Source organism: Argentina silus (genome assembly GCF_951799395.1).
Source record: "Argentina silus genome assembly, chromosome: 16".
Lineage (NCBI taxonomy): Eukaryota > Metazoa > Chordata > Actinopteri > Argentiniformes > Argentinidae > Argentina > Argentina silus.
Window position 1 is genome coordinate 4,990,189 of NC_139670.1, and position 21,058 is coordinate 5,011,246.

Here is a 21,058-nt window from a genome sequence, read left to right on the forward strand (position 1 = left end):
GAGAGATCAGGGTTGCGCAATTGGTTTATTGGCTGATTAACAATGGCAGGGTACATAGACACTCAATGAAAGGATGAAAGGAGATCCACACATCCACACATGTACCAAGCACTATGAATAGAATCAGCATTTTCCTAAAGCATGATTTCAAAACATAGCGTTTTAACAAACACAAACCTAAACATAATAGAGGATTCCAGTCACAAACGTCCTCACTCATTCTTTAAAAGCAAATAGTCTCTCTCTCTCACTCACACACACACACACAATAGTCTCTGTCTCACACACACCAGCCCACCCACCCACATACACACACACACACACACACACACACACACACACACACACAATAGCCTCTCTCTCACACACAACAGCCCACCCACCCACCCACCCACACACACACACACACGATAGACAGACAATGATCATTAGATCTATGCACTCGCGTGATAAATGTAAAATGCTTATGTCAAATAAATCACCAAACATAGTAAAAGCTTTAAATCAGCGACCACTGATTATATCATTCATCAAACAAACAAACAAACAAACAAACAACAACAACGACAAACTTGGTTCCATTAAATTGAGGAATGTCTCTTTTAGAGGTCATCGTTGGATAGATAGATAGATAGATAGATAGATAGATAGATAGGTAGATAGATAGATAGATAGATAGATAGATAGATCGTAGCTTTGTGTATATAGTATACTGTTGTGAAACATGATTGGAGGCCGACTCTTAGAGAGTGAGAAAGTGTGAAAAGTTGTGTGATTGGTGCAATGCAAAGCGAACACGTTTAACTGTGACTCCTGTGAGAAACTACGAGAACATAACTCCTCTCTTGTGTACCTGACATGCAGGCGTCTCCTACACAAAGCGATAGAAAACTTCAACAACAGTCCTTTTCTCTTTCCGTAGTGACTTTTCCTTGTACATTCCACGTCAATTGTTGCTTGCCCTAACATCGAAAATAACAGTACTTTTGATACATACAAGATTGCATTGTTTAGGCAGATTTTCTATTACTGTACATTAAAGAGAGCGATCGAAAGGAATCAGAACTTTAAGTTATTTTTCATTCCTATGTATGTTATCCCCCCCCCCATCGGTAAATCTAGCATTCAAAAACAAACCTTTAATCTTAACAAGAGTTGCCCCAATACCATTCAGCTGGGAATAAGGAAAAGATTTGAACTGTTCAGAGCACTTCCTACTAATAACAATCCAAATCTACCCCCTTCTCCGTACTCTTTGATAGGAGAACGTCCCCTGCCCTAGCCCTGTCAATGGGGGAGGCCGAAGACGTAACCGCGGCCTGGGGTGTTGTTTTAGACAAGAGCCACAGCAAGCTGTATTCCTCTCTCTCTATTGGGTCAGAGAAGTGAGGGGTCACAACAAGGGGTTAGAGGTCACGATGATGCGGAAGCCCCCTCAGTAGCTGGTAGCTGCGCCCCCTAGTGGCGTGTGGCAGCGGTGTTGACGGCCCCCTCGCTGTCAGCCAGCTGGACCAGCTCGTTGACGGTGTGGAGGAGGCTGTAGCGGTGTTTCCTCAGCAGACGCTGGTTCAGATGCTGGTCTCTGAAGCCCATCTCCAACAGCACCGCCATCATGGAGGCATCCTGGCTGGCCGGGTCGATGCCACGCTGGAGTGAAAGGTCAAAGATGAGTCTGTGTTTCTTTTTCTTTTTTTGCACACATTTCAAATTCAGACACAGCCGAGTCCGGACAAACGTGTAAATGAGCCGCAGACCAAAGTGACAGCATTACCCTAAGACGTTACAGCATGTGTACTGCGCTGTTCTGCTCCACATGCAGAACTGTGTGGTAGACTGGGTTTATCACTTTGGTCTGCAAAACCATAAGATCGGGGGGGAGGGGGCGGGGGCGGGGGCGGGCGGAACTGAGACTTTTGCATTTGCGGCTTTGCATTTCCAAGTTCGTCCAGAGTCGGCTGTGTCTGAATTGACACTCAGGGGGTTGGCCTCTATGACCATGGTAGTACGGTGAGGAGCTGGGTCTACCTGTATGGTGCTCTGGCCCGTGAAGAGAGCCTTGTAGGCAGACGCCGCCACTGAGAGGGCCCCTTTGACCAGTCCGTCTGTGATACCTCCTTGGCCCCTTAGAAAACAGAAAACAGAGATGTTGGTTAACCGCCCTCCCCTTTCAGACGTCTACAGGGAACACTCTGTTCCAGCGACAGACTGTGGCTTCGGAGTTGGCAACAGCTTTCACAACAGCGGCTGTGCCACCATGAGTGTGTCAAGACATTGTGTGGTTATATCACATTGTTATATGAGCGTTCGTGCCACGCCATTAGTTCCGTAAATGTGTTATTATTATCATTTGTCTCAACTGTGGTGTTGCAAGGTTATCACAACAAACAAACAAAAATGGTAATACATAAAAATATATAATATATAAAAATACACAAAATACATAAAATATGGTAATACATACAAGAGACATGAACTGGTAGCCACAACTACTACACTCCATCAATTACATGACATTTGCTGTCATTTTGACACGAAAGTATGTTTAAAGCATGTGCTTGAGGCTTGTTAGAAGGTATAGGTGTTTTTGGATGTCCCACCTTGGGTGCAGCGTGCCGCTGACTCTGGGGTTGTATGTCTCAAAGGCACTGGCTGAGCCTGCTGGTCTGGTTGGGCCTGACACTGAAACACACATGGGAGAGAGAAACACGTGTGAGAGATGCTGAAACACACATGGGAGAGAGAAACACGTGTGAGAGATGCTGAAACACACATGGGAGAGAGAAACACGTGTGAGAGACACTGAACCAGACACAGAGAGAAACACGTGTGAGAGATACTGAACCAGACACAGAGAGAAACACGTGTGAGAGATACTGAACCAGACACAGAGAGAAACACGTGTGAGAGACGCTGAACCAGACACGGAGAAAAAACTGTTTTTTCGCTCTTTGAGCGCTAGATAGATGCACACACGTTTTGCTGAAGTAAGAGGTCTTGAAATTACTTTCCAGTTCCTGTATTTCCAAAAAGGGGAACACATATGTTTCCTTTCTGGCCACAGAAAATGGAGTAAACAGATCCTCAAAAACATATGCATGACTTACAAACACTGCCTAAAGACCCTTGTTAGGACAAAAGAGCTGCTGAAGTCCAATGACTCAAGTAACAGAATGTCAGTTTACTGTGTGACCTCTGAGACACGTTGCTAATGTGGCTAATGTGGCTAATGTGGCTAATGGTTCCTGCAGTGAAAGGAGACGTTCTGTGGTGATGGAATGAGAGAGACACTGACACCCACCACTTAGATGGACTCCAGGATGACGCAGCTGCACTGCTCCAGAGTACTGAGGACTGGGCTCTGCAACATAGAGTGCTTCTGACCTGAGAATAAGTGAATGAAAGCGATATACAGGATGTAGTTTCACATAGAAAACGGGAATTTTTCAGAAGAACAGGTGTGGGCTTTCTATGGCTAAAGTTATAGAAGAAGTTACAAAATATATAGTGTGGTAGTTGTTGAGTGTGGTGTCAGTGTCTACTGCTCACCTGTTGTGTGTGTAGAAGCCAGCAGGGGGCAACAGAGGGATTGATGGCGGTGGTGGTACCACCTCAGGGGTGAGGAGCACAGCGTCCAGTGTCTGGGAGGCACACAGCATCTGATTGACGCTGCTGTGGATGGGGGGCACAGCTGGAGCAGCCTCTGCCCCGTCTTGCCCCTCTCCGTCTGGGGTAGCTAGTAGGACCTCCCCCCTCTCCTGTCTCCCCATCTCTGAGGTAGCAACCTCTCCCCCCTCCTGCCTCGCCCCCTCCGGTGTGGCCCTATCCAACTCCTCCAGATCTTCACGCTCCTCCTCCTCAGAGTCAAGCCCCTCCCCCAAGGTGCCCGCTGCAGTTCCGGGCTGTGAGAGGGCGGAGCTATACATGGACTCGCCCAATGGCCTGCTGGTGTCAAAGCAGTCTGGCAGGACGATGATGTAATCGTCACAGGAGGAAGTGGAGGACGAGACCTGGCTGCTCACCTCGTCCCAGTCCCCCATCTCTTCTTCTACTTCTTCGTCTTCTTCTTCATCATCATCATCCTCCTCCTCTTTCTCTTCAACCTTCTGTTGCTTCTTCTCCTTTACTTCCTCTTCTTCATCCTCCTCTTCCTCCGTCAGTGTGTGAGGGCTGTTGTACATGTTCTCAACCTCCGGGACCAGAAGCACATCTGAGGAAGATGCATCATGATTGAACAGACATCGATTGACCACCGATCTAAGCCACCCTTTGGTTCTACATTTACATTACATTCATGACATTTAGCAGAGGCCTTGATCCAAAGCAACAATACAAAAAACAACAAATACATTTGTCTAAGTACGTGAATCATCTATCCATCAGTCATTATAAGAAAAAGTAATCTATGGTAGGACCAGGGGCTACTGGCAGTCACAATGCTAGAAGCAGGAAGAATTACTTTTTTTTTTTTTTACAGGAGGGAAACTTGTACAGGGGGGTAGAGGGGATGAAGAGGTCTTTAGGAGGGACAGTTAAGATGTAGCCTGAAGAGATGGGTCTTCAACCTTCAGCGGAAGATAGGTAGTGACTCTGCAGTCATGACAGCAGTGGAAAGTTCGTTCCACCAGCGGGGCGCCGGGACAGTGAAAAGCTGTGACCGAGTAACGCGTTCTAGGTGACTGGCAGTGTTTGGTAGTGAACAGCTTCAGTCATTTTGGTGCATTTATTGAACTATCAAGGGAAGTTTCATGGACACAGGTTAAGCCAAGTCTTGAGATGGGGAAGGTGGGGAAGTTTCTCTTACCCGGGACAGTGTCCTCCTCCTCCTCCTCCTCCTGCAGTGTGATCTGAGGGGGGGCAGAACAGGGAGGTGGATGGTGGGCCCTCATAACCCCTCCAAACCTGAGGGGAGGTCCACCTCCACCCTCCACATCAGGCCCTACAGCTCTCTCCCCCAGCTCCTCTATGTTCCTCTGGTAGCTAAATCCAGGACCTAGGGCGACAGTAGGGACAGCTTGAAAAACACAGTTTGGAGGTTATTGGAACCAAAGACAGAAAACATTATGCTATATTGTTCAGGTGAGCATTATTATGGTAACTTGTTGGCAAGTGAAACAAAATGTCTGCCAGCCTCACCTCTAGGTCTGCGGTAGCTGGGCAGGGCCCTGCACAGGGGTCTGTGTTCGGGGGCTTCCTCGAGGGTGAGGGAGCGCATCACCATCTCACACAGGAACTGAGCCCCGCTGATGTCCTCGTCCCTCTCCTCAGGGGACGGGGGGTCGGGGTGGTCTCGCTGGAGCCCCCCTGGTCCCATTCCTGACGGACCACAATACACAACATACACACATTAGGTGTGTCCATAGCATGGCTCATCCCTGGCTCATCCCATTTTCATTATTTCTTTTTTAACACAAGCCTGAGTAATAAGATATGATGATTGATGGTTTTACCTCTGAATACAGTCTGAAATAATCTCTATTATTAAATCAATCACAACAATAGCAGAACCACTCAAAATGACATTCATGACTTTTCCCCCTGGTTTATGGAACAGTAAGGGAGGATGCACGGCTTGCCTCTAGACGCTCTGTTACCTAAAAAGTGATTGTGCCCTTTCATCTCGTCGTGGTCTCTAATCAGCGCAGGGCCGACTCTCTCCAGGACCGGGCCCTCGTGGGGCAGGGGGGACATGCAGGGCGTCAGATCTACCCAGGACACAAACAGTAGAAGTGGTCACTAGTAGCATAATGGCATGTTCAGATTTCAGGTCAGCTAAGGGGAAAGAAAACAACAAATGTCTCATATCATGCGTTGCGGTCTTGTGTATCTCTTACCAACTGGAGTGTTGTTTGGAACTTTCTCTAACTCTTGGACAATGTTTATATCCAGTAACTCAAAGGACAGCAGATCCTGAAAAAGCAAAAACAAATATATTGCAGAGTCACGAACACACCTTAGGGCTTAAACAAGCTGAACACGTTCTGCCCTTTGTGTGTTATGATTGTAACTTCTTTGTACTGTAAGTGTGTCTGCGTCTGTAATTTGTTGTGTGATGTATGTGTGTCACCATCTGTGAATTGTCTGAAATATTGTTTTCCTTGGCTGCTATCTAAAAAAAGAGATTTTATCTCAATGAGACTAACCGGGATAAATAAAGGTTCAATAAAGGAATGTGTCAGGGGCTAGGGGCAGCTCTCCTCACCTGTGCAGTGAGCAGGTCTACAGAGGGCAGGTAGAGGTCTCTATGGTAACGGTCGAAAGACCAGACCAGGCCACTGTCCCTGGAACTGGGGCAGGATACCTCCTCCTTTTCCTTCTCCTCCTCCTTCTCCTTCTCCACAGACCTCACATCTTCTCTCTACAGCAGAGAAAAGACTCTTATGAGCATCACTTGTGACAATAATTGCAGCTGAATTCCAATAGCCGGTATTACAAGGTATCACAAATGTATTCTTCATCTATTTTCTTCTAACCTATATTTAGCCAGGAAAATACTACTCCTTTTAACATATATAACTCAAATCTAAGTATGCAATTGGTCGATGATGTAATAAACAAAGCCTCAATCTACAGAGGGTTTGAATCAGTGTCTGTACTAACTAAACAAACATCCTCTCTGGATCTAGGCAGACATAGAGGCAGATCTGGCTCAGACCTGGTCCAAATTCATATGTATTTGTATTTGACCCAGGTCCTCAGACAGGTTGGTAGACTTGCCGGGCGTTTGTTCTGAGGACCGCTTTCCTGTCTGCTGGTGTCAGTATCGGTGCTGGGGTCTACCACAATGCTGCACCACACCCTCGGCCCAAACTGCCCCCCGCGGTGCGCCAGGCGCCAATGGGAGGTGTAGGTGCCCTCCATCACGGGGGCGACGAAGGACACGCTGACCACGCCCACCTGACCAGGCTGCAGCAGCGGAACGGTGACCTCACGCTTCTCCTCCGACGCCAGGGTAAGGTTACCCCACATGAACTTCAGCTGGGGAGGGACACACACACACACACACACACACACGCACACAATCCACATTCACGCAGATACACATAGGCAGACATTCACATGCACAAACACACACACGCACACACACACACACACCAAGCCAGACACAAAACATTTCAACAGTGCACTTCAACTGAAAACAAAGGGTGCTTTGGCACTTATGGTTTAGACAAGAGTGCGTAAAATATTTACTAATCAGGTGGCGTTAGTTCTAGTATTCAGGTTAAAGAGAGTAGGGTAGGACTGAGATTGTAGAAACAGTTATCGAGGAGGGGTGAGGCAGGCCTGTCCTTTTGGGGTACCTTGGTCTCTGAGGTCCAGCTGATGTTGCCAGAGTTCCTCATCTTCCAGTGCTTGATGAACTTGTTGCCAGGCTCTAGATGGGTCCCGTCGGGCAGATTTTCATCCAGAAACAAGGCATCCATAGTGGGCACCAAGGGGGAGTGGGAGACCTCGGGAATGGGACCCCTAGTTTACAGTGTACAGAGCATTGTTGAAAACAGCCCTGGCTTCAATCAGACCCATCTCTTTTATCTTAGTTTCTACGAATCAGAAAAAAAGCAGGATCCTTTTTTTTTTTTTTTTTTTTTTTTTTTGCAGCTCAAAGCAATTAGAGAATTTCTATGAAGCAGCAGCAGAAAGGCAGCAGTTTCACATGTGTGAGGTAGGTTGTTCCTTCATCATCATCATCATCATCACCACCATCATCATCATCATCCACCACCACCACCATCAGCCAGCCAGTCAGAGAGCGATAAAACTCATACAACTATTACAAAGATGGCAGATATAGTATCTTGAGAAAAGACTGTATTCCATGCTGGGTCAAAGACTAGAGCACCCAGCACTCTGTGACGCCCTCCCGGGGGTGGCGCTTACTCTGGACTGGAGGCCTTGGGGTCTGGGGCCTGGGCCGGGCCTGGGGCTGGAGTTGGGCCTGGGGCTGGAGTTGAGCCTGGAGTTGGGCCTGGGGCCAGTCTTGGGGCTGGTTCTGTGGCCGGGGCAGGGGCCAGGGATGGAGCCAGGGCGGCGGCGGCGGCCATGTTGGATCTGCCAGAGCCACTAGGGCCGTTACATTGCAGGCCTCTCTTCTCCAGCCTCAGCTTCTTCTTGATCTCCTTCACCTCTGCCTTGAGCTGCTTCCTCTCGGCTTTGAGGCGCTGTCTCTCAGCCTTGCGCACCGTCCGGTCTCCTCGCCTTGGGAACCTGGGTGAAAGACAAAAAAACATCAATCAGCTGCCCTGCTTTTTCATAAGGCTTGCATGTTTTCAAAAGGAGAGATTTTTGGGGATTCGAAAGAAACAAAGCTAGACTTTGTTATTACAAACACCTTCATATATACCTTATTATATATAGGATGCAACATACAGCATAAAGGCATAGAAACTGTGACGACATTACAGCAGGGGAACCACCTGAAGAGCCAGTGGACTAACCTTAACTCTCCTGACATTCCGTGCTCGGGGATGGAGAGAGGAGTCTTGGTTCTGACCAGGTTGTGGCTGGGGTCGTGGCTGTGTCTACACAGCTCACATAAGATGCAGGACGGACACACACTGGAGAGAAACAGGACAAGGAGGTGACTTATTGCTCGTACAAAAGTATCAGATATTTATTTTCAAAAGAAATCAATGAAGTCTTTAAAAAAAAAAAAAAAGTCACGCTCGGTACGTACCTGCACTGGTATGCCCCCTCGGATGTAGATCTCTTGCAACTGCTACAGACGGGGGTGTAGACAGAGGCTCCAGTGGAGAGGGCAAAGCTGGAGATAACCCTTGACCCCAAGGCAATGGCAGGGGCGCCCCCGACTGCTCCGATGGTCTCGGAGGACTCGTCAGGGGCTTTATGGGTGCAGCACTGGCCAGAGAAGTCGTTACACATCCTCTCCACCACCTCCTTCACCACCTCATCCTTGAACTGCCAGAGGAGAGAGAGACATGAGGGTTACGACGGGACTGTAAGTGCACTGTGTGAGTTGTCTGTTCAATTATATTGTTTATTCAATTCAATACAAATCGATGAATGATGCACCGATATACACCTATTGCCCCTATCAGATTGTATTGTTTTTTTTGTTTTTTGTTTTTTTTATAAAAGTGGTATGTTTATGGAGAAATGTGCCTTTTACTTCATTTTATTAAAATATGGACTTACTTTCTCCATGTAGGACCTGAACCAGACTGGGGGAGGTTCATCCTCTGGCTTGGTCACCTTACTGTCCTTTACAACCACCTACAGAAACAATCAATCAATCAAAATTCACATTAACTTACAGCCGTGTGTGTGTGTGTGTGTGTGTGTGTGTGTGTGTGTGTGTGTCCTTACAGCGTCTCTCTCTGGGGTGACCTGTGTGCCCTTGTCCACAGTTTTGACCCTGGAGGGGTACGGAGGGGCGGGGCGGAGGTCTCCCTTCAGCTCCTTCACCTCCGTCTTCAGAGGCCCACCCAACACCGGGCCCTTCATCTTGTACACATTCATGTGTAACTGGTTCCCCTGCTTCTCTGCACTCTGCAGGGAACACAACACAGAAGACATGCCCATGGCATTCAGAATAGAATAGACATGTACTTAACATGTTGAAGAACTTGTTTATACGACATATTTGTGATTTACACAATGGGTTTCACAATGTTTGTGATAGACAAAATAATATCTAAATACCTTGACGGCCTCTTCATATTCCTCTGAAAATGTACACAAACAAAGAATAATTTTGTGTTGAAATTATGAACTTGAAACATTATACTGTAAGTAGAATATGATTATGGTCAATGAAACGGCATTCTCGGTTACTTGGTTATCTTCTTTTTCACATACCTTGACTGTTGATGGATATCTGGAACAAAGAGAAAGACAATATTACAGGCTTTGTCTTTACACTGAATCTACATCAACTCATGTTTGCACATCTGTAACGCTGTCCCCCCACGTGTGCTGTTTTTAGTTAAACATTGACATGCTCATCTATCAGAATGATCACAGTTTATTGCAATATCAATTATTAACACTCAAAAAGTATGAGGCATAATTTTATCAGTTGTGTACACACCTCCTCATTGTCCTCGTCAAAGTACTTCACTTGAAAATGGATTATGCCGAAAGATGCTTTGATCTGTGTGAAGGAGAATCAGCATTACATTATTTCATCACATGAAACTTACACAAAACATGTCTTGTTTTGCAGCTAGTGGTAGTGGAACAGACAACCATTCATGGAGACCAAGACAGTCAAACTCAACTCCCTTTAACAACGACTCATTATATTCGTGAGACAGCAGATTGCATGTAGAACACAAGGCATTTCACTTCTACGATGCCTATGATGACATCATTTGTCGCTTGAAAGACAGATCGCAGGCAAACGTCCTTCAAGTGGTCCAATGTTTATGTCGCTGGCAAGGCCACAACTAGGCCCGCTAGGTTCCAAGCACATAAGCTTTACAAAGGCAAGGGCTTAACAACTGCGCCAGCGTTAGCTCTATGCTACTCACCCAGGTTTCCACCGACTCCCACTCCGATTTGTCCAAATCTGGAGCCACAAATCTCTTGACATTCCCCCTGAAATTAACTTTAATAGTTACAGGGAGCCCCATGGTTGCTTGTTGCGTTTAAATAAGGGCTATCATTGGAGAAAACAGCAGACAATTCGGACCTTCGCACTTCGCATCGTCTTGTTTACATCGTCAGCTGCGTTGTTGAAGAAAAATACGGTGACGCGTTCGTGGAATGCAAGTGCGCCTGCGTAATGGCATGTTCCTCGGTCGCAGATTGAAAACGTCATTTTTAAGCTCACACAAGTGTGGCTGACAGGAGTGGGAAAGCCACACGTTTAGCCCCTGAATTTAATGCTGTGAGGACAATCGTTCTTTTCCCAATCTGTGGTTGAATAAGATGTCTCTCAAGGTGGACAATGAAATCAAAACGAAGGTAATTCTCAACTGTCCGGCTCCACACATTAAGCGACACCATGTGAAAGTTGTCAGCTAGGCTAGCTAACTGTTAGCTTGACAATGATGAAACAGATATAAGGCCGAGTGGTAGCTTGCTAAGCTAACCTGCATTTGCTGGGGCTATAGAGCCAAGCTTGTGTCCCGCCTGTCATAACGCAAATGTCAAACTGCCCAACAGCTGCGCCTCCCCTCAATAAAGAGTGAATTAGCTATAGCTAGCTGCTTATAAAGTTAACTAACGGTTGCCTGCTACTCTAACTGTCAATTTGGCAACATTCTTAGGCCATTATTTGCTTGCAAGAGATAATTGAAATGAATAACTGATAAAATGAGAAACATAGCCACTCGTCTAGGCTCTTGCTCCAAAACTAGCTAAGACTTTAGCTGAGTTGACATGATGGAGTATTATCCTTGCTATTCCGAATTTATGTAAGCATCATTGTTAGCAATTCGTGCGTTGTGAATGTTTCACTGCAGTTTATTAATTGTTCCTTTTCTGTCGTCTTTCTACAGGTTGATGCTTTTAGAGAACGAATCACTGGAGAGGTGAATTTCCCTTCATGTTTGCATAACTGAGGTTTCAAGCTCAGGTTGGATTCTAATGACAATTGCCAACTCAACTCATGCTTTCTTCTGTTACAGGCAGAGGACCTAGTTGCCAGCTTTTTCCCAAAGAAGTTATTGGAACTTGACCATTTCCTCAAGGTAAGCATGTTGCTCCTACTGAAGAAAACAACCTTTGAGGTTATGCTGTGGGTCTTCACTGCGTGCTTTATGCAGTTTTTCTAGTAGTCAGACCCAGACCCTTGTTGATTTAGAAATGTGTTGTTGGTAGTAATCATATTTCAGGATCACATCAACGTGACGAAGGTGCTGCGCGCTGAAATGGTAATTTAATAAATGTGTGCGAATTAGGAGTAATGAAGTGTGAAACTTGCTCCATTTGTAACCAGGATCCCATCTTAAACATCTGTGATCTGAAGGAGATACACTCAGATATCCACCTCACAGTGCCAGACCCTATTCTACTGTCTGACCTTCACGACGGACTTGAAGCGGTGAGCATCGGGAATGGAATCTAACACACACACACTGACTCTGGTGACTAAATGTTATTGGTGATTGCATGTGTCCCTCAGTGGCCTGTAAACAATGTGATATTGTTCTTGCAGCAAAATGCCAAAAAACGGAAGCTGGATGATGGAACTGGGGAGGACAAGGGTTCGTATGTTCGTTGTTGCACTTTTCACTGAAAAAGGACATTTTGCCTGTTATATTTCAGTATAATACAACATTAACTGGAGAGCCCCAGTGTGTCCAGGCTTTTGTCTCGGTCCAGCGCTAGTCCACCTGATCCAACTCATCGTCAGGACCAGAAATGAAGAACAATGCTACGCAGGGCCTTACTTTTTCCTCCTCTTCCTCTGCCTACAGTGACTGGCACCAAGGTCTTCGTCATGCCTGGAGGGATGATGAAGAGTAACGCCAAGCTAGTGGACCTAATAGAAAAGGTCAAACCTGAGATTAGGACGCTCATTGAGAAATGTAATACGGTTAGTATCTCCTCCTTATTCTACCCACAGTATCTCTGTGTGTGTGTGTGTGTGTGTGTGTGTGTGTGTGTGTGTGTGTGTGTGTGTGTGTGTGTGTGTGTGTGTGTGCGCGCGCGCGTGATGGCCAATTACTCATTATCTGTTGACCATAACAATCTTTCTCTTGTTGGCCAGGTCAAAATGTGGGTTCAGCTGCTTATCCCGAGAATAGAAGACGGCAACAACTTTGGAGTATCAATTCAGGTGCAATTACATTTTTCTGTTCTTCAATGACAATTTTCGGACAACTTTCTATTGTTGGAGTATTGGAGCTAAGTGCCCAAAACATCAGCGTTCTAAGTGTGTTAATGGAACTATTGCTCTGGCACGGTTTTGGCTTCTACAGGAGGAGACTGTAGCTGAACTCAGAACAGTTGAGGGGGAGGCAGCATCTTACCTCGACCAGATATCCAGGTACTTACTTTTAATGCAACACAATACAGTATAAGAACTTTCTTCTTCTTCTTCTTCTTCTTCAGTACCTTTCCACACCATGCGTCATTACAGAGCCAAGACAACAGACAAACAAAGAAGACAGTAGACATCATTCATCACATTGGTACATTGTGTACATACAGTGTGTTGTGTTGACTGACAGTATTTCTCTCTCTCTGTCTATAGATACTACATCACAAGAGCAAAGCTGGTGTCCAAAATAGCTAAATACCCACATGTGGTAAGTGTGCGTGCGTTGTCCTCAATTTCACCACCCGGACAAAAATGTTGTGTGCTTGTGTCACTTATTTCCTGTTTCTGTGTCCCTACACAGGAGGACTACCGGCGCACGGTGACAGAGATTGATGAAAAGGAGTACATCAGTCTGAAGATCATAGTTTCAGAGCTAAGAAATCAATATGTGAGTCAATACCTACAGTGTATATAACATTCAGATGTCCACACTTGCATACCATTTAGAGGGCGTGGCCTATATGTAAGAAGGCGATGTCATAATGCCTGCATCGTGTCCTGTTAGACACTGGTTTCCCTCACCGTATATTTCAACCCACATGTTTCTACAGAAATAGACCTTAGTTCTGTGCAGTTTGTAGACAAGTGTTGTAATTCCCTGGCACGCAATCTTTCCACAATGATTGAACCTTTGCGGACAGATCCTGTTTATTGAATAGAATAAAATAGAACATGTGAAATGCTGTTCGGTTGAATACCTGTGGTTCCAACGCACATCTTAATCTTTCCCCAACAGGTAACGTTACACGATATGATCCTGAAAAACATTGAGAAGATCAAGAGGCCTAGGAGCAGTAATGCTGAGGCATTATACTGAGTGTAGACCAGTCGTCATCTCCCACCTATAGCACCACCACCACCCCCATCCCTTTCTCTCCTCCCTCTGTCCCTGTTGGAATACTCTGGAAATGCATCCTCCCTCCCCCCTGCCCCCTCCTTAAAGAAATCACTGATCTGATATGGATGGTGACAGCAATGTAGGACGTCAGATCAGTCATTACTGTACTTCAAGGAAGGAAGGAAGGGTGCATTTTGAAAGTGTTGGAATGAGGCCTCTCCCTGCCATGCTGTCGAGCTAGCTGTAGCCCCAAGCCTGGGCCCTGGGTCTGAAGGAGTAGAAAGCTAGGCCATCGTAAACCGAACCCAACAGATCCAATCAGCACAATCCAGCAACAACAACAACCACAGCCTCGGTGGAAGAAAACGCACGCGTCTTTTTTTGTTTGAATTGTAAAATATCGTCATTGTTTTAAACCGTTTGAAGAAGTCATTATGAAATCTCTCTACCAATGTGAGAGATGGGTCTAGGAAGAGAAAAGAGCGCTTATGTATTTTTTAAATGTAATTAAAAAACACTTTGTCCATGGATCTCCTGCTTATCTTTTGTGAAATTACTTAAGTTATTATGACTCTCTTTCAATCCAGGAGAGTTGTTTCCATGTGTCCCAAGCGACTGCATTATTGAATGTCTTTAGCTGTACCTGGAGACAAGTCATCCAGAAAGCCTTTGTTTGTAATTACATTGTTACAGATAGTGGTACATTACATTTGCAACGGCTGTCTTGATTTTATTCTGGATATCGTGCAGTCCTACAAAGAAACAAGACAGCAGTTAATTCATGATGAATCTAATCAAGACGAGCCGTCATCATTTTCCAAACTATCTTGTTTCAAAGGGACTTTTACTGAATAAAAGGTTTTTACAAAACATCTGGAATGGTTTTACTCCTAAATACTTTGTTTAACCCCTTTCTAGCAGGGATAATGCAGTCTGACATATTGAAAGTGTTTCACACTTGGTGTTCTGTAGTGAGATGGTCAAACCTGACCTCAACTGACATAACAATATGCTATAGTAATGCTCCTGGTCAGTCAGTAGAGGGAGCTAGAGAAGTGTAAGGCTGATACTGTATGACAATAAAAGTTAGTCTGTTTTGAGAAGATAATAGAATATCCCGCCAGTTATCGGCGTAGGATGTATACAGTTACATAAACAGTATTAGCTCACTTATAATGGTAATAGGAATCAATTACACATTGTGTGGATCAGGTTGTCATTACAAACTGAGCAAATGGAGAAGAACAAAGCTGCTCAGGAATGTGACTCTGAGGCCTGGGGAGACTTACAAAAATCTACAAAGTTGAATGGTGGAGAGGAAAAAGCACAGTCGATGGGACAACATCATCTCAGTCACTCTACAAAAGTGGTCTATAACCAAGTGGCCAAAAAGAATCCCTTAATGGAAATTAACCTATTTCATATCCATAATTGTGTTTGCAACAATGAATTCAAGTGATACAGCAAAGAAAGTGGCTGGAAATGTGTTTATCTGGTTTTACTACAAAGCAGTAAGTTTGGTGCAAATCCAGCACATGCAATGCGGTTTCTGCACCATCTCTTGTGTGAAGAATAGTGGTAGCTGCACCAAGTTCTGGGTATGTTTGTCAGGATCAAGAGAAAATTATGAAATTGGAGTTGGTCATGACATCCTAATCTACACAGTGTGTAATTGATTCCTATGCATTCCTATCAGAGACCCTATAAAAACAAAGATATTAATTCCAAAATGACATTAACTATTATCCTTGCATTAGAATGGAAATCTTAACCCCCCCCCCATTAACACATACACACACATGCATCTATACATACACATACACACACAACAGCACGGTATACCGAAGATATAGAAAGTACAGTACAGTATCTATATGCTGTGTTTTATGAGGTGATCACAGGAAGAGAGACGAGGGGCCGGGAGATACGGCAGGGAGAGTTGTCTGAGTTGGGATAACGCCACGTTGCTATTATGGAATAGTACATGTTTGTCATAATCCACATACTGTGGCAGATTAGGTTCATACTGACTTGATGTTGGGGTCAGTGGAGCCTGGTGGAGGTAGAAATCGGAGGACGGGCCCATTGTAATGCATGGAATGGAATGAGAAATGGCATCAAACACACGTGACTTCGACCTCCACCAGCCTCCCCTGTTGGGGTCAGGTTAAGGTGATGTGGAACAGTAGGAACAGTAGGAGGATACATGATGCATTGTGACACCTTGTCTTCACTGAATGATACCAGTACGTTTGTTCAATATGTACGTAGTTTAGATTGAGGGACTTGGAAAGACTTCTTCTTTGGACTCTGTCCAGATACATGTGGTGCCTTGCCCCATGCCTTGTCCCGCCATGCCCTCTTAACAAACAGCCATTCAGTGGCCATCATGTGAATGGAAGGAATGTGGCTGCAGATGAAGGGTAGTTTAGTTAATATTTAATGGTTGTCCCCGCAGGAGAATTAATCAGTATTGGCATTTGGAGAAAACAGAAAACAGAACGTGAGGAGAAGAAAACTTGGACAGATTCCCGAAATTGATACCTTCAAATAAACCAAACAAGAATCAGCCTGTATAGAAGTATATTTATTTCAACCCCCCCCCCCCCCCCCTCCTCCTCCATGAATATCATCATGTCAGAACAGCTCAAATGCATCCAGAGCAGTAAAATGTAACAATAAAATGTAAGTCAGCATTCTAGATTTCCTGCAGGGATTATACAATACACCCAGTCTAGGCTCTAACCATGCAGGGTACAGAGTTCAGGGCCTGATAGACGACCTTTTCCCCCGTGTTGTCATTGCAGCCACACTTGGCACAATCGGCGGGCCACAGTTAAAACCATTCTGAGATTATTGTTGATACTGTACAAAACGGGATGTTAATGTTAAACCAAATTGACAAAACAATGATAAAAAAAAGAACGATAACATTGAATGACAGACAGAAAGACTTAACAGAGTCCAACAACACAGTCTAATAACAGAGACCAAGAGACAAAGAGACAAAGATAGCATCATCATTCAGCTATAAGTTGTAACAGCACACTCAGCTCTTCAATGTCCTCCAAACATTTCTTCTCCTTTATTACATGTTTTTTTCATTGCTTTGCTTCCCAGGACAGATCCAGTAGAGGGCTACAGGCACCAGGGCCGTGGGGATGAAGGGAGCAGCGGCACTCTTGCTGAAGGACAACAGGTAGAACAGCGCCTGGTTCTGAGAAGAGAAGGTCAACTCATCCAGAATCTGCAGCAGCAGCAAGGAGACAGTGATACATCCCACCCTGAAGGGGGCGCTGCTGCTCTTCTTGTTCCCGCCGTAGAGGGGCAAGTGCAGGCCCAGCCCCAGGCCGAACAGGGTGCCCATGTTGCGCAGGAGGCTGGCAAAGGGGGTACTGTCCATGTGGACCCACTCTGCCCTGTCACACCACCTCTGGGCTTTCTCCAGGGACCACAGCAGGTCCACGCCCAGAGTCTTCAGCAGCACGTAGAAGCCCACAGCAAAGGAGAGCAGGAAGAGGGTGGTGTAGAAGTACTGCTTCAGACTGGCCTTGTAGATCCACTGGGCCCTGGAGAAGACCTCGGCCACTATTAGACCTGCCATGGAGAGAGCATCAAGCAGCAGTCAAGATAAATCTGTTGACGTTTACATTTTTTTTCTCTCAATATATAGACATGCCACGTCTAGTTGTACTCCTTCTCTCAGGTCTGACAGTAAATTCAGTCCATTTAAATGACTTAAGAATCTCTGGTGTACTCATAGGCCTACTGTGTCTGTCGGCCAGACTGACTAACCTGTGATGACCCCGCTGATGACCTGGTGGGGAAAGTGGGCAGCCATGTAGACCCTGGACAGACAGACCAGCAGCACCACCGCACCCAGAAGTGTCCACAGACCCATCTGGAGGAACCTTAGAGGGGGACAGGGATTGGGACACACATTGGGACAACACACACTCAACACTCATACCAAGGGTTCCTACAGTCTCATATGGTCTTGTTGAGTGGATTGTCAATAGACACTGGTGATTAGTTTTCAAGTCTAGGGTTTTGGGGACAGATTCAACCCTATCATGAAGTCAAGCCTATCATCGCCACAGAATACTGTAGCATATCGATGGTGAAACGAAAACAGTTGCTACAGTATAAATACTGGAGCTACGGTTCTGTTGTCCTCAGTCTCCTGTCTCCATCCAGCGTTGATTATGTTCATCACTATTTTAGAGCCTTCTCCTGGAATGGAGAACCCACCTGTGAAGGAGAGGGGGGCACCTTCTCTCCGTTGCCATGGTGATTAGAGCTGTTACCATCACGTACCACACCCCCGCAGGCGTCCATGGCGTGACCCGATGGACTTCCTGTAAACAAAAACGACACCAAAGCTATGGACCATAGAATACAGTTACTTACGGTTACTTACTTGAGGTTACAACAAATGTACTGCGTAGGGATATTAAGATTCAAATCTCAATTCACTCAATTCAAGAAGTGAACTGAAAATAAATTCATGGCCTTTGGTTTCTATGAGAAATTCTCATCGGGTGAGGTGAATTTGAATTGACAACAACCGTGCTCTCTTCAGTAGTTTCCATTATCTTCACATTGAATGATCTCTCCCTTCCCTGTTTGGATGTCCCATTTGGACACACACCCTGTGGTAGTAGGTGCAATAACTCAAACATTAATGAACATGACACACTGTACTCTCCAAACTGAATTCCTCTCTTGATAAGATTGAAAGATTACTGTAGGTGTATTAACTCCGCCTCATGAGAATCAATACAAGGGATTAAAGGTTGAGGCCCTATACTATTTTATAAGTCATTTATTGCTATGAATTCTTGAAAGGATGTCATGAAAGTACTATACTTATTATTTGTGTGTATGTGTGTGTGTGTGTGTGCGTGTGTGTGTGTGTGTGTGTGTGTGTGTGTGTGTGTGTGTGTGTGTGTGCGTGTGCATGCATGCATGTGTCAGTGTGTGCGTGTGTGCATGCATGCATGTGTAGACTGTACCTGGTCCAGTTTCACATGTGATAGGGAACTGCTTTAGGTTAGGGGCGGCTGGTCCTATTCTGTAGTATCTGGTCTCGTGAACCCACCAATAGGGCCTCTCTCCAAACAGTACCCTGCCATTGAGAAAACATACTTCTCTCAGCCCCTTGGACAACGGTACTATAATGCCCTAACAATGACCAAACCTTTGTGAGATCTTGCACTGCTGACAAATTGGGTATAGGGCGTTTCAATTACATATGAGCGATTGTATGAAGTTCTTACACAGATATACCCATTGCAGTAGATGCACACATTAACGGGAAAGCAGATTTAACCCATTCCTTACCACTTGAGCACCAGATTGAGCCAGTCTCCTACAACTGCCACCCAGATGAGTTTTACCCCCGTGTCCCTGTGGAGATGGAACCAGAGAGGGAAGAGGCAGAAGTAGGCAGTGTGGAGGTCAGCCAAGCTGGACGCGAGGCTGAACCAGCCCTCATACTGCCCATACTGGCCCTGCAGGTGGGCAGCTAGCTCTACCCCCCAACTGTGGAGAAGATCCATGACAGAAGTTGTGAGGTCCAGATCTGTCCCCAGGGATGGTGCACTGGATCTGGGGGAAGAGGGCTGGAGAGTGGCCTAAGGCTTGGGGTGGAGGAGGTCTGCTGGACGGCAGGTTTGTCTGTGTTGGCCAGCTCCCTGGTGTGTCCCCTCTTGACTGGACTTTATTCAAGGCTGGTGGAGTTTGTTTGTGTTCAGGACATTGCAGGTTCCCTAATCTTTACACCCCTGGGACCTTGGGTGCCAAATCCAATAAGGTGCTCTGACGTTATTATGACAGATTATGACCTAATCTTTTGGAACAGTCTTTGAAGGCACTTTCACCAGGCGAATGAAAATCCAATCCCCCATTTTTACTGTGTTAGTATTGTGCAAGCATTCTGTGTACCCCTCACCTTTCGCCTAGTAGCAACCTATCAATTCAAAACACACCAGTCAGTGTTTTCTCCTTCGTTTCTTCTTTTGTTTTTACCATTTCTGTCATATTCTGTCATATAAATAGTTTTTTTTTTTTTACTCTGAATTTACCTCTGTCCATTTAAACTAATGTACAGATATAATATGTAAATATGTGGACGTGTAAAATTGACCTTATGACCTGCTACAATGATAACAACACCTTTATCACACACCTTTAGTGCCTGGTTTCCTAATGAGATACAGTTCTCGGTCATCAATGGGGGGTTGCCCTGTCAGACCTATTTACTGTTACAACAGGTACCATATCCTGGACCCAGAGCCAATCATCTGGCTGTTTTATTGGTCAGTTATCTCCCCCCGCATCTTCTGAGTAAGTCCTGCACCATTTAATGATTGCTTAATTTATGTAACACGCATGTGGGAAAGGTAGTATTCTGACCAGCCAGGAGAATTCACCGAACCGTCAAGGATGTTTTACATAACTGAATTATTGTTATCTGGAGGTTGTAAAAGACTCTGCTGTTTCTGTCATTTCTATCCATACTCACACAGTAATATAGCGTTTTCCTCTGATAACATGACGGTGTCTCTGTCTTATCTGTTTCACGGGCGTTCTTTGACAGACTTGACTTATTGAATTGTACATAAAACGGACACATACAAAAACAACCTCCTACAGCACAGTAAGAACACTGTATTTTGCATTTTAACGAAGAGGAAAAAAATGTAGTATTTTTTGTTTTGTTTTGTTACAAACTGTAGGCTAGGGTATGTGTTCGTTTAATGTGAACCTCAGTGGTCAATCATAAATTAACTCTATCTGAGTTATTCAGGATAAGAGACACTGATTGACTGTTGTTTTCCCCCTTTTTTTTTACTGATTTTAAATAAACTCATCATCAACCAAACCTTTGTACTTGTTTGTATGGTCTCTCCCTCTCTCTCTCTCTCTCTCTCTCTCTCTCTCTCTCTCTCTCTCTCTCTCTCTCTACCTCCCATCAGCAGTACAAACCCTCACAAACACCCCTCTCCCTTCGTCTCCTAGCGGTTTATTACGCATTCACAAGGTCCAAAGATCGCCCTGAGCATGCGTTTGGGTGGTGGGTCCCTCTGGTATAAAAACAACCAACCGCAGACTCTCTATCACATAGCCTACCTACCTACCTACCTACCTACCTACCTACCTACTTAACCCCCTTCAACTGACAGGGGTTGACCGAGACCTACTGGGAGACT

The 21,058-nt window shown here is 45.3% G+C and overlaps 3 protein-coding genes across 4 annotated transcripts; 1 reads left to right on the forward strand and 2 right to left on the reverse strand.

Annotated features, from left to right (window-relative positions):
* Window positions 1-400: 400 nt before the first annotated feature.
* Window positions 401-10,671, reverse strand: nbr1a (NBR1 autophagy cargo receptor a). Of its 2 annotated transcripts, none has more exons than XM_083687673.1 (21): window positions 10,488-10,671; window positions 10,046-10,108; window positions 9,814-9,832; window positions 9,658-9,680; window positions 9,322-9,504; window positions 9,151-9,228; window positions 8,672-8,913; window positions 8,433-8,552; window positions 7,876-8,202; window positions 7,299-7,464; window positions 6,715-6,975; window positions 6,200-6,355; window positions 5,832-5,907; window positions 5,592-5,702; window positions 5,134-5,313; window positions 4,802-4,990; window positions 3,547-4,207; window positions 3,299-3,381; window positions 2,598-2,679; window positions 2,026-2,122; window positions 401-1,647 (listed from the first exon to the last, which is right to left on the reverse strand). In XM_083687673.1, exons 1-21 carry the CDS (start codon window positions 10,587-10,589, stop codon window positions 1,459-1,461), a joined length of 3,408 nt encoding a protein of 1,135 aa, XP_083543799.1. In that variant the 5' UTR covers window positions 10,590-10,671; the 3' UTR covers window positions 401-1,458. The 2 variants fall into 2 exon arrangements, with proteins under 2 accessions (XP_083543799.1, XP_083543800.1); XM_083687674.1 differs by having other exon boundaries at window positions 6,200-6,351; window positions 6,711-6,975.
* Window positions 10,672-10,786: 115 nt separating this feature from the next.
* On the forward strand, window positions 10,787-14,374 carry psme3 (proteasome activator subunit 3). Its single transcript, XM_083688072.1, has 11 exons — window positions 10,787-10,923; window positions 11,460-11,492; window positions 11,589-11,651; window positions 11,900-12,004; window positions 12,119-12,167; window positions 12,381-12,499; window positions 12,674-12,742; window positions 12,885-12,952; window positions 13,160-13,214; window positions 13,308-13,394; window positions 13,743-14,374. Exons 1-11 carry the CDS (start codon window positions 10,888-10,890, stop codon window positions 13,821-13,823), a joined length of 765 nt encoding a protein of 254 aa, XP_083544198.1. The 5' UTR covers window positions 10,787-10,887; the 3' UTR covers window positions 13,824-14,374.
* Window positions 14,375-16,932: 2,558 nt separating this feature from the next.
* Window positions 16,933-19,405, reverse strand: LOC310817169 (glucose-6-phosphatase catalytic subunit 1-like; the record flags this gene model as incomplete). Its single annotated transcript, XM_083687607.1, is given in 6 exon segments — window positions 16,933-17,441; window positions 17,640-17,755; window positions 18,096-18,172; window positions 18,174-18,202; window positions 18,860-18,972; window positions 19,188-19,405. Coding segments are annotated over 6 exon segments (1,062 nt in total).
* Window positions 19,406-21,058: the final 1,653 nt, after the last annotated feature.

Coding starts and splice junctions, on each gene's coding strand:
- nbr1a (XM_083687673.1), bottom strand. CDS start 10,589: ATGGGGCTCCCTGTAACTATTAAAGTTAATTTCAGGGGGAATGTCAAG. Junction 5,703..5,831: donor TCCAAACAACACTCCAGTTG/GTAAGAGATACA, acceptor TGTCCTGGGTAG/ATCTGACGCCCTGCATGTCC. Junction 4,991..5,133: donor CAGCTACCGCAGACCTAGAG/GTGAGGCTGGCA, acceptor CTGTCGCCCTAG/GTCCTGGATTTAGCTACCAG.
- psme3 (XM_083688072.1), top strand. CDS start 10,888: ATGTCTCTCAAGGTGGACAATGAAATCAAAACGAAG. Junction 10,924..11,459: donor ACAATGAAATCAAAACGAAG/GTAATTCTCAAC, acceptor GTCTTTCTACAG/GTTGATGCTTTTAGAGAACG. Junction 12,953..13,159: donor TACCTCGACCAGATATCCAG/GTACTTACTTTT, acceptor CTCTGTCTATAG/ATACTACATCACAAGAGCAA.